This window comes from Polyergus mexicanus, unplaced genomic scaffold (assembly GCF_030449975.1).
Source record: "Polyergus mexicanus isolate NDT 795.1 unplaced genomic scaffold, iyPolMexi1.0 SCAF_10, whole genome shotgun sequence".
NCBI lineage: Eukaryota > Metazoa > Arthropoda > Insecta > Hymenoptera > Formicidae > Polyergus > Polyergus mexicanus.
Window position 1 is genome coordinate 8,473,618 of NW_027223330.1, and position 13,288 is coordinate 8,486,905.

Sequence of the window (13,288 nt, forward strand, 5' to 3'; positions counted from 1 at the left end):
AAGCAGTGGTATCAACGCAGAGTACTGTCAGTGTATCGCGTGACGTTGCAGCGAGAGGATCGTGCGGTTGCGAGTGCAACTTCTGATCGTTCGCGAGATTCTTACTTTCGCGCGCGCGCGCGCGCGCGAGCGTCGTGAAGTCGCGTGTTTGTCGCGAAAAAAGTCCCATGAAAATATCACGCTGACATTCTCAGGCTCGTGGGTTGGAAGAGAGATTTTTCGTTCGCGATCGACGCTCGTTCGAGAAAACGAATTCGTCACTCTCGGTCGTCGAATATCGCGAGAACTTGGTCTCGCAGCATCGTCAGAGAGAGAGAGAGAGAGGGGGAGAGACTTCACGCGAGTGCACGTTGTTCGCGTTTAAAACCGACACGCGATGAGACGATTACGAGGATTGTGATTCACGACGATAAATATCGCTCCTCAATTCGCGCGTTCGAGACGAACACCATCGGCGTTAGATACGACAGAAACGAGAAAGAAGTAAACGAGGGAGAGAGAGAGAGAGAGAGAGAGAGAGAGAAGAGTAAAGGCGAGAATCGGCGAACGCTCCTTTCGTCCGGGAACGATTCGCGAAACTATGCGATCAAATTGACGACACGGCGAGGAGAAGGAAGGACGGAAGGAAGGAAGGAAAAGGGGAGAGAAAAAGAGCGCAGGCGAGTCGCGAGCGAAAGAAACGGCCGCGACCGGTTGAAGCCTCGCGCGAGAATATGCGCGAGAGGCGTATCTGAGCTGAGCGCGAGCGCGAGTCATGGAAGACGCGACAGCAGCAGCGCAGGATACCTGCTTCGGGGCGGGAAGCGTGGCCGGGGCCGTGATCGGGACCTTTCTGACGACGATCCTCCTGCTCGCCGTTGCCGCTCTCCTCTACAGGCAATGGCGCAGACACAAGGGTGAGTCTCTATCTCGCTCGCAACCCACTCGTTGCCACAGTGTGACAAACGAGCGATCTGAAGGAAAATAATTCTTATTTTTATATATAAATTTGTTATTATTATTTCATGTTTGAAAATAAATAAATAATAATAAGTTTGCGTGTTATGTGTGTTTACATGTGCGATCTCATTAAATATTAAATAATTAATATTAAATATATAAAATAATAATTTAATAATTTAAAATTTATCTGACAGAATAAGAATTATTTCAGATCGTTCATCTGTCATACTGTGCGTATTGACATATCGCACCGTGGACCCGTTTCATCGTTCGATTCGTCGATAATTATTCATAAGGTATTAGCGAATGAACACGATCGTAAAATTTCTTTGAATTCTCGACTTGTGTTTAAAATGTCAGAAATTCGTGAGTATGTATTCTTTCGAGAATCCTTTACGATGACTTTTACGATAAGATTCATTACATTTTTCATTTCGAGAGATAATTGCTATAAAATAATTACGAGAATAAAATCGTGGTGCACACACGATCAATTCTCTGTAATTACTGGATTTTTCAAGAGTCATCTCTCTTAATTTCCCTCCCTTTTATTTCACAAGTGGAATTCCTTTCTTCGTAATCGCTAAAATCGCTAACATTATTAAGTGCATGATTCGATGCTAATTGATAATTAGCATCGCGTTGCTTTCTTATCATTCGAAAATCGAAATGATAAATTTTAAATCTTATTATATCCGCTTATTTATTTATTTATTTATTTATTTATTTATTTTTTTTTTTTAGAGAAAATGATTGAGATTTATAATAAAAATGCGAATATGCTCTAGATTGTTATTTTCATTTTCTTGATTCGAAAGATAAATCGGATGGACAGGTATCAAAGTTCATTGCGAAAACAAACAATACAAAAAGCGAATGCTATTCAAACGAGAAAGCAAGAGGGGATGCACTTTACACTTGGATGAATATCAATTCGATTGTTAATTGATATCATTTTTTAAATGTCTCCATCGATTCTCGCGACACATATTCCCTTCGACGTTTCTCGAATATTTCTTACCGATACGATATATCGTTCATTTAATCCGAATGAAATATTTAGTGGATCGAACGAAAGTTAAAATCAGAGTGTTCGATTTTTGATCGTAACGTTGACGATTAAGATTTAAAGTTGCGCGACATGAAAGATATCCGACACCTGTCGTTATCGTTTTGGAAAGGGAGTTGAAAGTAATTTTATATATATATCCCGTGACACTTTCCACACGAAATAGTGGTGCAACGAGTCAAACGGTGCGAGTTACCGCGCAAATCTTGCAGTAATTTAATATCAGAAATTAACATCTTAAAGAGGTGGTTTTTTTTTGTTTTTTTTTTTATAAATATATAGGAAATTATTTTAAAAAATATTCTGTTAAAAAGATTTCTTAAGAAATGGAGAATTATAATATTAATAGAGAAATCCTGGACACGCAAAGAAAAATAAATATCGAAGCTGAAAAACAATCCTTTCTTGATATTAAATTGATCTTCTCTCTCTTTCTCTTTTCACGCATTTTAAAAATATTTATTTAATGTCAAGAATTCTTTTGAAAAGTCGTGACGCGGATAATGGGCCTTAAAATTCGCCAAATTCTCGACTTTACGGATAGATATGGATAGAATCGTGATTCCTTTACGCGATTGCTTTCGATTTCGATTATCGGAATAAAAGATCGATATTCTTCGATCTCGTTGGGATCGCGTTCTCGCGTCATGTTCGTGACAATCGCCCGTATTTTTGCATGAGATTTTCACATAGTCCGCGGTGACGCGCGCGTACGATTCGATCGGTGAAAGTAATTTGACGCGTCGAGTGCCGCAGCAAATGCCGGTATATGTTACGATGACGTTGACGTTAGCGAAATTCCCATGTTACGCGCGGGTACGAATATTGATTCGAGCTATTACTTTCGTTTACGAATATTTAGATCTCGTTTCCCGCGAAAACCGCAGAATTTGCTACATTACCTGTTATATTGAAACTTAAGCGTCGATAAATTTAAATATGTAGGAGACTCGTTTTCGTCTATCGTAGTTGAGATTTGTGATGCTCCTCAAAATTAATTTCCTTAATATATCTTTTAAAATTAAATTCTAGGAGCTAACACACAGGCTTGGCGCGAGGCAAGGGAAAATAAAGTGCACACCCTTAGAGGAAATACCTCTGCCGTATTGTAACAGCAGCCAATGCGTGTGCTTCCCGGTGAATTCCCTCGTACGACCGCTATCACATCGCCAATGTTGGCGGATCGCGACAAGAGATTTACGTACTTGAGGAGAAACGCGGAAGCGCTCAAGCACCGCTCTTTTACCTATTCTCGTTCGTCCTCGGCGACGCGAATGTTCGATATTTCCGTCGAATAAATGATGCAAGACGATGACAGAAACCATCCTCGGCGCCAGAGATAGAGAATATATAACTGGGATACTTGGATAAGTACATTGACACGTACGGAGAAACTAGCACCTGGCATATTTTATCGTACTTGAATTTTAAGGGAGTCTAGATATCCCTCTCTGTATTTTGTATTTTTAATTTAAAGAGAAAAAGGCACGAGTCCTTTTCCGCGACATCCTCGCATGACTCGTGAAAGAAGATCCGTAATTTTATATTCAAGTCTAAAAGACTTTCGAGATGGGATTATTAAATTGGGAATCGAGGATGAGGATTGGGAAATCGATAGGATGTATTAAGGAAATTAATTTTGAGAAATTAATTTTTCTTAAGGAAATTAATTTTCAGAAATTAATTCTTCTTAAGGATATTAATTTTCAGAAATTAATTATTCTTAAGGATATTAATTTTCAGAAATTAATTGTCTTTAAGGACATTAATTTTCAGAAATTAATTCTTCTTAAGGATATTAATTTTCAGAAATTAATTCTTCTTAAGGATATTAATTTTCAGAAATTAATTGTCTTTAAGGACATTAATTTTCAGAAATTAATTGTTTTTAAGGACATTAATTTTGAGGAGCATCACAAATCTCAACTACGATAAACGAAAACGAGTTTCCTCTATATTTAAATTTTTCGACGCTCAAGTTTCATAACAGAATTGTAGCAAATTCTGCGGTTTCGCGGAAACGAGATCTGAATATAAATACAATCTCGTGTAGAAGGAGGGATATATTTCGAAGAATATAATACATAAATCATCTCTCGATCGATTACTATAAACTATAATTAGAATCCAACTTTGGCTTTGCTCGCGTACATACATACATACATACATACATATATACTTGTGTCATCTCTCGTCTGTTGAAAAATCAATTTGCTTTGTGGACGCGATATATAATATGGGCGACAGATATTCATTTCGATATGGAAATATTGTTTTTCCGTTCTCGAAACTTGTCTTATTTTGTATCTGTGCAGTTTATTAAGTACGTGCATACCAATAATATATAATATAGATATTAAATTCTATATTAAACAGTCATTTTACATGTATTAATAATAATAATTTTCTATCAATGCTAAATTTTATTTTGTATTTCGATTTGCGCTATTGTCATTATTTATGATACACTTTTTTATGATAACTGCGTGTAGACTAAAAGGTATTCGTACTATTGTTATATTATTTCATGGAAAAATTTTAATTTAAATAGTTTTAAATTAATTCCTGGATCCTGATTCTTCGTCTCTAAAATTTTGTGTATTAATATACAATATATATATATTTTTTTTAATATAACTTCATATCAATAGCAATTTATTGAGATTTGTATGAAAACGAGAGATATCTCCGTGAGATTTTTTTTTCTCGTTATATATATATATATATATATATATATATATATATATATATAATTAATAATCGCATCGCGAACAGATCGGCGTTAATGAATAAATTCTGCGAAATGTCAAGTTTTGTGAAACAATTTCCTACGAAATCCTTTAACATCCCATGTATTTTTCTTCAAACTTTCGAAATAATTGGAGAATTTTTATATATTTTTGAAAGGAGTTCATTTATTTTGTGCGCTAATTTTTCTATTCATAATCGATGTATTTGACTTGAATAATCACGTTGTAATTCGAGAAATTCTGCATTTTCAGTAATTAATTTTATTAGACAATATACGTGACAAATCTTTCGCTCCATCGCCGCTGGACTTTGATATGTCAAAAGCTTGCCTTCTCGTTTTCGTTCGGATTTCCGAGCGAAATTGTGGGGAATTATATATCGAAATTCGCCGAGTGGCTATAGGTCGAAAGAGGGCCGATCTCAGGGATGCCATTAAAACGGCTAGTATTATAAACGACAGATACGCGCGTGATACGCACACCCGCGGTATTGGACGATAGACAAAATCGGCGAAGGCTTTTAGAAAGTGCGGCGGCTTCTGGGCTCTCTGACCGGGGGCCGCTCGTTGTGTCCGATACCGCCGCGAGTACGTCATGTCATACGCATTTACATGCGTGTGCGCAGCGTGTCGCGTTTTAAAAGCGTATCTCAGGAATGCGTTTATTCATTCATTGATGATTGAGCCTTTACTATATCGATACAAAAGTAAGAAAGTGTATGTTGAGAGGATACAGATTTATATAATAATTAAAAAGAAAGTATATGACATTTATATATTACATATATGAGAAATATAGTAATAGGTGAACTTTTCAGAGAGAGAGAGAGAGAGAGAGAGAGAGATTTCATTTTTTGTAAATTTTTTTAATTTGTAACCAAAGCACATGACTAGTGCTCTCTATAATAAAGTTAAGAAATTTATGAAAAGTGAATCAATTTAGCTTTATACAATGTACAGAAAGCAAAAAATTGTGCGTTTCAAGTTACATTTAAGAGAGTATTTAAATTCATATAGAAAATTAGAGAAAAAAAATCACAGGAGCCAGGAATTTCGAATTATTTAAATCAAGACTCTATGTGAGAACTAAAACAATAATAATATTACCTGCAAAATTATACGTTGCATATCATAAGATGAATCATAAAAAATAAAATAAGGGGAATAAAAAAATATATTTGACATAACGAACATTATACGTATAGGGAGATTACCTAATAACTCTCGTTACCATCGGCTCTCATTTTGAAGACTATTCATCTTTATCAGTCATCTTTATTCGTTGCTAATAAAGATACGGCCTTTGCCTCTCTCGGGCACAAGACACCCGCAATCTCCGCACATGCGTAGAATATATATGCGGGGGAATATATTCGTGCGGCGTTTATAACCGGTTCGCGGTAATAAATTACTTTCACGAAGAGGAGCCATTTCGACGATGTCGCGAGAATCGGATCGTATGATCCGGACATATATATACACATACACACACATACATATTTACTTATAGGGAAGACGCGAAAGATAAAGAAATTTATGATACTCTGTACGAGAGCGAATATTCTCTTCTTGTCTGGCGTAATTGCAATTTAACAAAAGCCGCGAGTATATTGAACGTTTACTTTGAACGCAAAGGTATACGTGTATGCCTGTGTCCCGCATTTGCTTGTGAGACTTATTTATCTCGGTCTATGCTCGGTAATCTGCTTTAATGACTTTTACTAATTCAAAGGATCGTAATTTTATCATCAACAAACTTTTCGTTTAATTTATTTAAATTTCTTTTCATACACTAAGGATATATAGTATGTAATGTCGTTTTCATAAAAGTAAAAAATGCACGTGTGTTATTAATAGGTGTAATAATAGGTAAAAATAAATTTTTACACACACGGGGTATTTAGAAAATACTTGAATAAGGCCCCGCGTCAAACGAAAAGAAAAGTTTATATAAAAACTTATAATCACATATGAGTGGTTGTGAAGTTACAAAACAAAGTTTATATGTTATTACGTGGCATAAGAATTATCGAAACGAAACTATTATTCTATAATTATATATGGGGATATTTAAAGAATTCAATGTATTCGCAATCTATTGATAACGAAGAGATGCTTCGCCATCGCATTATTAATGCTTGATAAATTATACGAAATCATTCGTTAACCTACGAAATGGTTCGACAATCCTTATTTTGCCATGTCTGTCTTAAATCAAATGGCGGCCATTTTGAGCATTTGTTATAATTTAAAATATTTACTTATGATTATTTAATAATAACGTTAACATAAACTTTATTTCCCTGTAACTCCGCAACCACTCATATTTGACTATGAATTTATATAAACTTTTTTCTTTATTCTGATGCGAGGAATACGCCCTAGAAATTTGTCCAGATATTTCGTAAACACCTTGTACATGTATATATTTACAAATTACAATATTTTAGACCTCGATATAAATGTTTAATACAATACAATAGCTTTTAAAGCTAATTAACATGTTTTTATATCCTATTGTTAACTTGTTCACTTGCGTTTTGCATAATGACATGTCTTACATAAATTAGCATTGGACAACAAGTCGCGAGAGGCAGAAACTGCTTTGATAGTTTTTGTGCGTAGTCATTTTTACTTTCACGTTTTTTTTTTTTTTTGCTCATCATTCGACTCTAATTGATCTGTAAGATATACAAGAGCCATCTCTTACTTCAAATTTAATATTTCACGATTTGATTTTCAACACTAGATATATAAAATCGACAATTATTAGAAGGGAAAGATATTACATGTAACACTGGACACCCGGTATATGCAGGTACTGCGCAACGAACGTAAAGTGCTATATTGGCTGCTACCTGCTCGTAGCATCGTTTCGTTTACACGTAATGGCTATCCTCTGTTTACTGTCGCGTGGAGGAAAATATCGACCCTATCAGATGTTCTGAGACAGGCGATAGAGACATGGGCGCGAAAAAGATAAAAAATTACGCAGTATGATTATAGCAATTTTTTTTTTTTTTTTGCAAAATTCTTTAATTGCGTTATCTATATTTCAATTATCTATATTTCATTATCTATATTTCAACGTGTGTGTTTCTCTCGTCGGATTCACATTTTCGTAATGTAGAAGAAAAAAGTTTCTATGGGATAAAAAAAAAAAAAAAGACTGAACTCGCGCGTGACGATACGCGAACGATATTAACGTCGTCGTCGAGATTTCTTGCAATTTTTTACGGTCACGTGTTTCCTCTCCACGTGTCACATGTTCCACGTGTCACACGTTCCACGTGTGTATCCGTGACGGATAATCATGTCAAAATACATATCTCTATATGTCAGAGATGTCATAAAAGTAGCAATAAACGCGTTATAAGGTAATCAGAAATATAACAGCAGGTTTTTATATAGCAGTAGGTGGTGTGGGCAGAAATTATAAGCATGATCGTAAAAAAAAAAAAAAAAAAAAAAGGCATTGTTTAAGTCGCAATCTTAAGGCTGAAGAAATCGACGCCTTATATGTCTCACGAGAATGCAACAGCATTGGATCTTCCAAGGCAAAAGTTGAATCATTGCTCCGAAATTGTACTCTTTACAGCGTCACGAGAACGAATTAATACTAATGAATATATACATACGTGTATAAATCCGCGAAGCGCAATTTTCTCAAATTTACGGTTATCGCTAAAGATTATCTGTCTGAAACATACGCATCATATAAGCAGAGATTATACAATTACTATCTTATTATTTTATATTTGATTATTATAAAAATATATCTTTTATATAGAGACGTTAATTTTGTTTACGTAAAAAAAAAAAAAAAACCTTCCTTTGTATAAAACGATCTTATACAAGAACCTTATCCCGAACTTGTTAAATCTTTTTTTCTATCAGATATAAGAGCGAGGCGTCTTAAAACGGTGGAAGAGAAAGCGTGCGATCATCGGTGACGAGAGGATGCATTCCGCGAGATTCGTCGGCCGTATAGTAAAAGGACGACGCGAATCATATTCGAATCTAGGACATGTCGTATGAGAATCGGTTTGCGGATTTCTCACGCCTTCCATATACGCTAGAGGTGCTAAGAAAATGTCGACGGTGCCGTGGAAATGGATTAATAGCTCACTCGAGCGAATTACGCTCATTGCCTACATCCCGCGTATTGACGCGCTAAATTCGCGTCTCGTCTAATCGATTAAAAGGAGCGCTTACGAGCATCCAGTATGTAGACGCTAACGGTGATTTCTTTTATTCCAAGTTTTATTAGAGATATCGTGACATATCAATAAGAAAATTTATGGATCGCGAAATATTGATTAGGTGAATAAGATCGCATTTCTCTTATTTATGAAACTTTTATATAATTTTATATAAATTAATTAATGAATAATTATTTTTATTATATAAATTTTATGTAAATATTTATATAATTTTATATAAATATTTATATAATTTTATATTAATTTATAATTAATTTTATTATATTTTATATATTATTATTTATTTCTTTGTTTTCTTACAAACGAACTTTTTTACATTATTCGAACACACGAATAATTGTTTTCGCGTGATTTTTACAAATTCATAGAGATAGGACGCAAACTTTTTGTTTTGCAAAATAATTGAATTGAATCAATCGAATTTATAAAAAAATCGTTACACACAAGTCAATCTTGTCGTATTTTCGTCGGTTGAATATTTTATATGATAACAGAATTATTCCATTAAAACGGCTACTACGAACGTGAAGTGACGCAGTTACATGAATCACTATATGTATTACGTCGGTAATCAGATCGCCACATGTGTATAGTATATACAGAGACGAGGACACGCGCATTGTGTCCCGTCTTCATTCACGAGAGCATTGTGGGACGCACAAAAAAAAGAAAGGAACGCGTTAAGGCCCCGGGCTCGCCCCCGGATCACAATGGGATTTTCGCTCTCCATCGGACATAGAAACGCGCCCATCTACGAGCGTCTCAACTGGAGCGGCAACGTTTCGATTAGAGCGGTAATAACACCTTCCTGTTTGAGATAAAGTGGAATACTCCGACATTGACACGCTTTCCGGACGAGATCCTACAAGGCTTAACACGTACACATCGACGCGATTTTTTTTTTTTTTCCCCGCACGACTTTATACGAACCCATCCAAGTTCAGCTGTGATAATTGTGACGAGAGTTAACGATTCTTGAGTTAATTCTAAGATACTTAAGATACTTGACTCTAGACCGATTAGAACATGTGCGCATGATTCATAAACATGCATTGAATCGAAAAAATGCACACATACACCGATAAAATATTGGATATATATTTCTACGAGAATTATCAAATATCTTATACAAAACCTTAGAGCATACTGTTAAAATTAAATCGTCATAAATATTTATATATATATATATATATATATATTCGACAAAATTTATTAAAAAATTCTTCGCATTGAGATGTTGGAAGACTCTTTAAAAAATATCTATCATTTTTATTAGCATTATTAATTATTTCCCAACAAAATTAGAAAAAGAAAAAAGGAACGAATCTATTTTGTTTCGAGTGGAGAAAATTAAATGTCGATCGATTTTTTTTTTTTTTTTTTTTTTTTTGTAAACTTCTCAGATCATAACTTCTCAAGTCTGTGAAACGATGAGATAATGTTACAATCATAATTTTTCTCACTATACACGCCGGACCCTCGACTACCTTCCAACACAATTTCCTCCATAGTAAGCGTACATATGCAGAAAATGAGAGAGAGAGAGAGAGAGAGAGAGAGAGAGAGAGAGAGAGAGAGAGAGAGAGAGAGAGAGAGAGAGAGAATGCGGGGAAACTGCATCGTTGAGGGGCAATGCACCGTGCAAGCGATCGGTGCAAAATTGCATTGTACACGCGGTTCCATTGAACCGCGAGAAGAAGGGGGCGGGGGGGGGGGAGGTGGTAAGCGGAGCGAACTCGCGGAATCCGGGCGTAGAATGCAGGTCCGCATAAAGAGAGCCCCGGCTCTTTATCTGCCCGGTATGAGCGAGATATCGGCAAAACGGGTTTCGCAACTTTGCAGCGCACGCAGTCCGGCCCACTCTTACGTCGAGGGACCGTCCCGTGACTTTCGCGACGTTTTTCCGACGATTTGACCAACCGAATTGTTTCAATTTTAAACACGGATTAATCTATCCCGAAAAGGTATCTTGATTCTTTTATTTATTCCTGCTGTTTCTCTCTCTCTCTCTCTCTCTCTCTCTCTCTCTCTCTGTCTGTCTCTGTCTCCTCGCAACAATTTTTTGTTATTATTTATTAAAAAAATGAAATAGTAAAGAAAATTTTAATTTTTATATTTTACATATGAGATTATTTTATAATCCATGTTAAATTATTTAAAGAACAATTCGCTGTACATCTAGTTGGAAAAGCGAAAACTCTTTATGAATTCCTATAAAAATTGAAGAGAATTAACAGCGAAAGCACACACGTGGAAATTTCTGCAAATTTATGACAAACGAGCGTGTGTACCATATATGTGTGCGAGCTCGTATATATCTAACTAAAGTGGGGCAATATACGAAGGCTACCAATTGTAGACGATGCGGTAAAAGATAAAACTGACAGCTGACAAGCAACTGTCACTTGACACGCACCTCTTACATAATAATATGGTAAACACGGTTCTCCGCCCTCTCTTCCCTCTCCACGTTCGTCAGCGTATATATTCACATTTTTCACTTATCGGTGAAATTTAAAATTGTACACAAAGGTGCGGAAACACATCTTTGAGTTACGGAGCTTACTTGTTCTTTGATTCTGTGTCGGCAAGAAATAACTGCTCGACGCTCAATACGAGGAAACATTATCGTAACGTGCTATCCATTAAATTGTACGTTATGTATATGTGTGTGTGTGTGTGTGTGTGTGTGTGTAACGTACATGTTACAGAGGATGGAAGTAATATTTGTTTCGCATGTCAATTTTATTTTTCATTAGTATCAACTTTTTTTAATTTCAATTTTCGGAAGATTTTGTTGCGGAATGGGATATTTATAAGGTGTATATATTGATGTAAATTTAAGCAACCATTTTCTTTTATATCGATACGCATCTAGAATGATTCTACGAGGATAGAGAGACCAACGCGCTGATAAATCCGTGTCATTCTCTCGCCTGCTATTCGTCCGACCGATCCCGCTTATTTCCTCCCATGACCATCTCTCTTGAAATGCTTTATAACGCACTAGAGTGTATACGAGGATAGAGTCCCTCTTTTCTTTTTCTTTATCCTCCCTCTGATCTTACACGACGTCCTACGCCATCGTGCTCCTCGTGTACGACGCACCCGCACGCATGGGATTACATAACGAATGCAGTCCTCCCACGTTTTACCACCGGTGCTACCAGATCCAATTTGACGAGCCTCACCCCTCCCGATACGTGGATTTGATGCAGCCTTATTTATGAAAGTCTTCCACTTTTCCGCGCGTTTTCATATCGAAGCGTGATTTTACGAGTCACGCGTCTCTGCGCGCGTGCGCTCTCTCGTGTAATTTGATGATTTTTTTCGATGTGCACGCGCGTGGCAAGTCGTGTTTCGCGAACGGAAGGTATTATACATATAATACGTGGTATGCATATATATATATATAACGGTCGGCTATCTCCTCGTGCGCACATGTGATATCGGGAATTAACGTGCTATTAATCGTGAGGCTAATGAGAATACGTAACCAGACGTATACGATCCTGTTTTACGTCAGCACGAAAAGAAAAAACAATATTTTCTATATATAATTAATATATAAATAACTCTGAATATTATTCCGACGTTCGCAAAATTGAAAGATTTGCGAGAAATAATTGTATTTATAATATGTAAAAATGTTTAATAAAAATATATGATAATAATAGAAATAATAATAAAAAAATAATAGAAATAATAACAGAGATGAAATATAAATTATAATTTAATTATATATAACATATATGTATAATTAATATATAATATAATTAAATAGAAATATATAATAATAGAGATAAAATATAAATTAATGCTACGCTTTTTTTTGTTTTTTTTTTGTTTTTTTTTTTTTAATAAACATACGTATTTTTACTTAATGCGCCTCTTTATCTTTCTTGGAGAAGGCAATTTTTTTAATGCGTTTTAAATGCGAACGCGATTGTTTGCTCGCCTACCGTAGACGTAACTCAGGTGTCATCGATTGATATTGTATCGATACCATGGATTCCGCGCGTTCCAATCGTAGCGCTGAAGGGACGTGTATTTGTGTAACACTTTACCCTGAATGCGCGTATATACATACGGTGTAAATAACGATGATAACAACCTGTTATCGCGCTCGCCGTAAGCTTGACGACCATGTGATTACGATGCGACAATACGAGACTCTTGAGAAGATAGGAAAATGCCGAGACGCCACGTTTCTATCGGCCCAATTCTTCTATTATTAACACAATCGAGACACCGTGAAATATAAAATATATTGCAAGTATTATTACTGTATGAATTAATTAAGTA

At 35.7% G+C, this 13,288-nt stretch overlaps 1 protein-coding gene across 1 annotated transcript in view; it reads left to right on the top strand.

Moving 5' to 3' along the window:
* Positions 1-32: 32 nt before the first annotated feature.
* The window catches only part of LOC138936762 (uncharacterized), a 30,023-nt gene continuing 16,767 nt past the window's right edge, over positions 33-13,288 (top strand). The window contains exon 1 of the mRNA XM_070302382.1: positions 33-896. Within this exon, the coding sequence (XP_070158483.1) occupies positions 755-896 (142 nt within the window). The 5' untranslated portion in view covers positions 33-754. The remainder of the gene's footprint in view (positions 897-13,288) is intronic.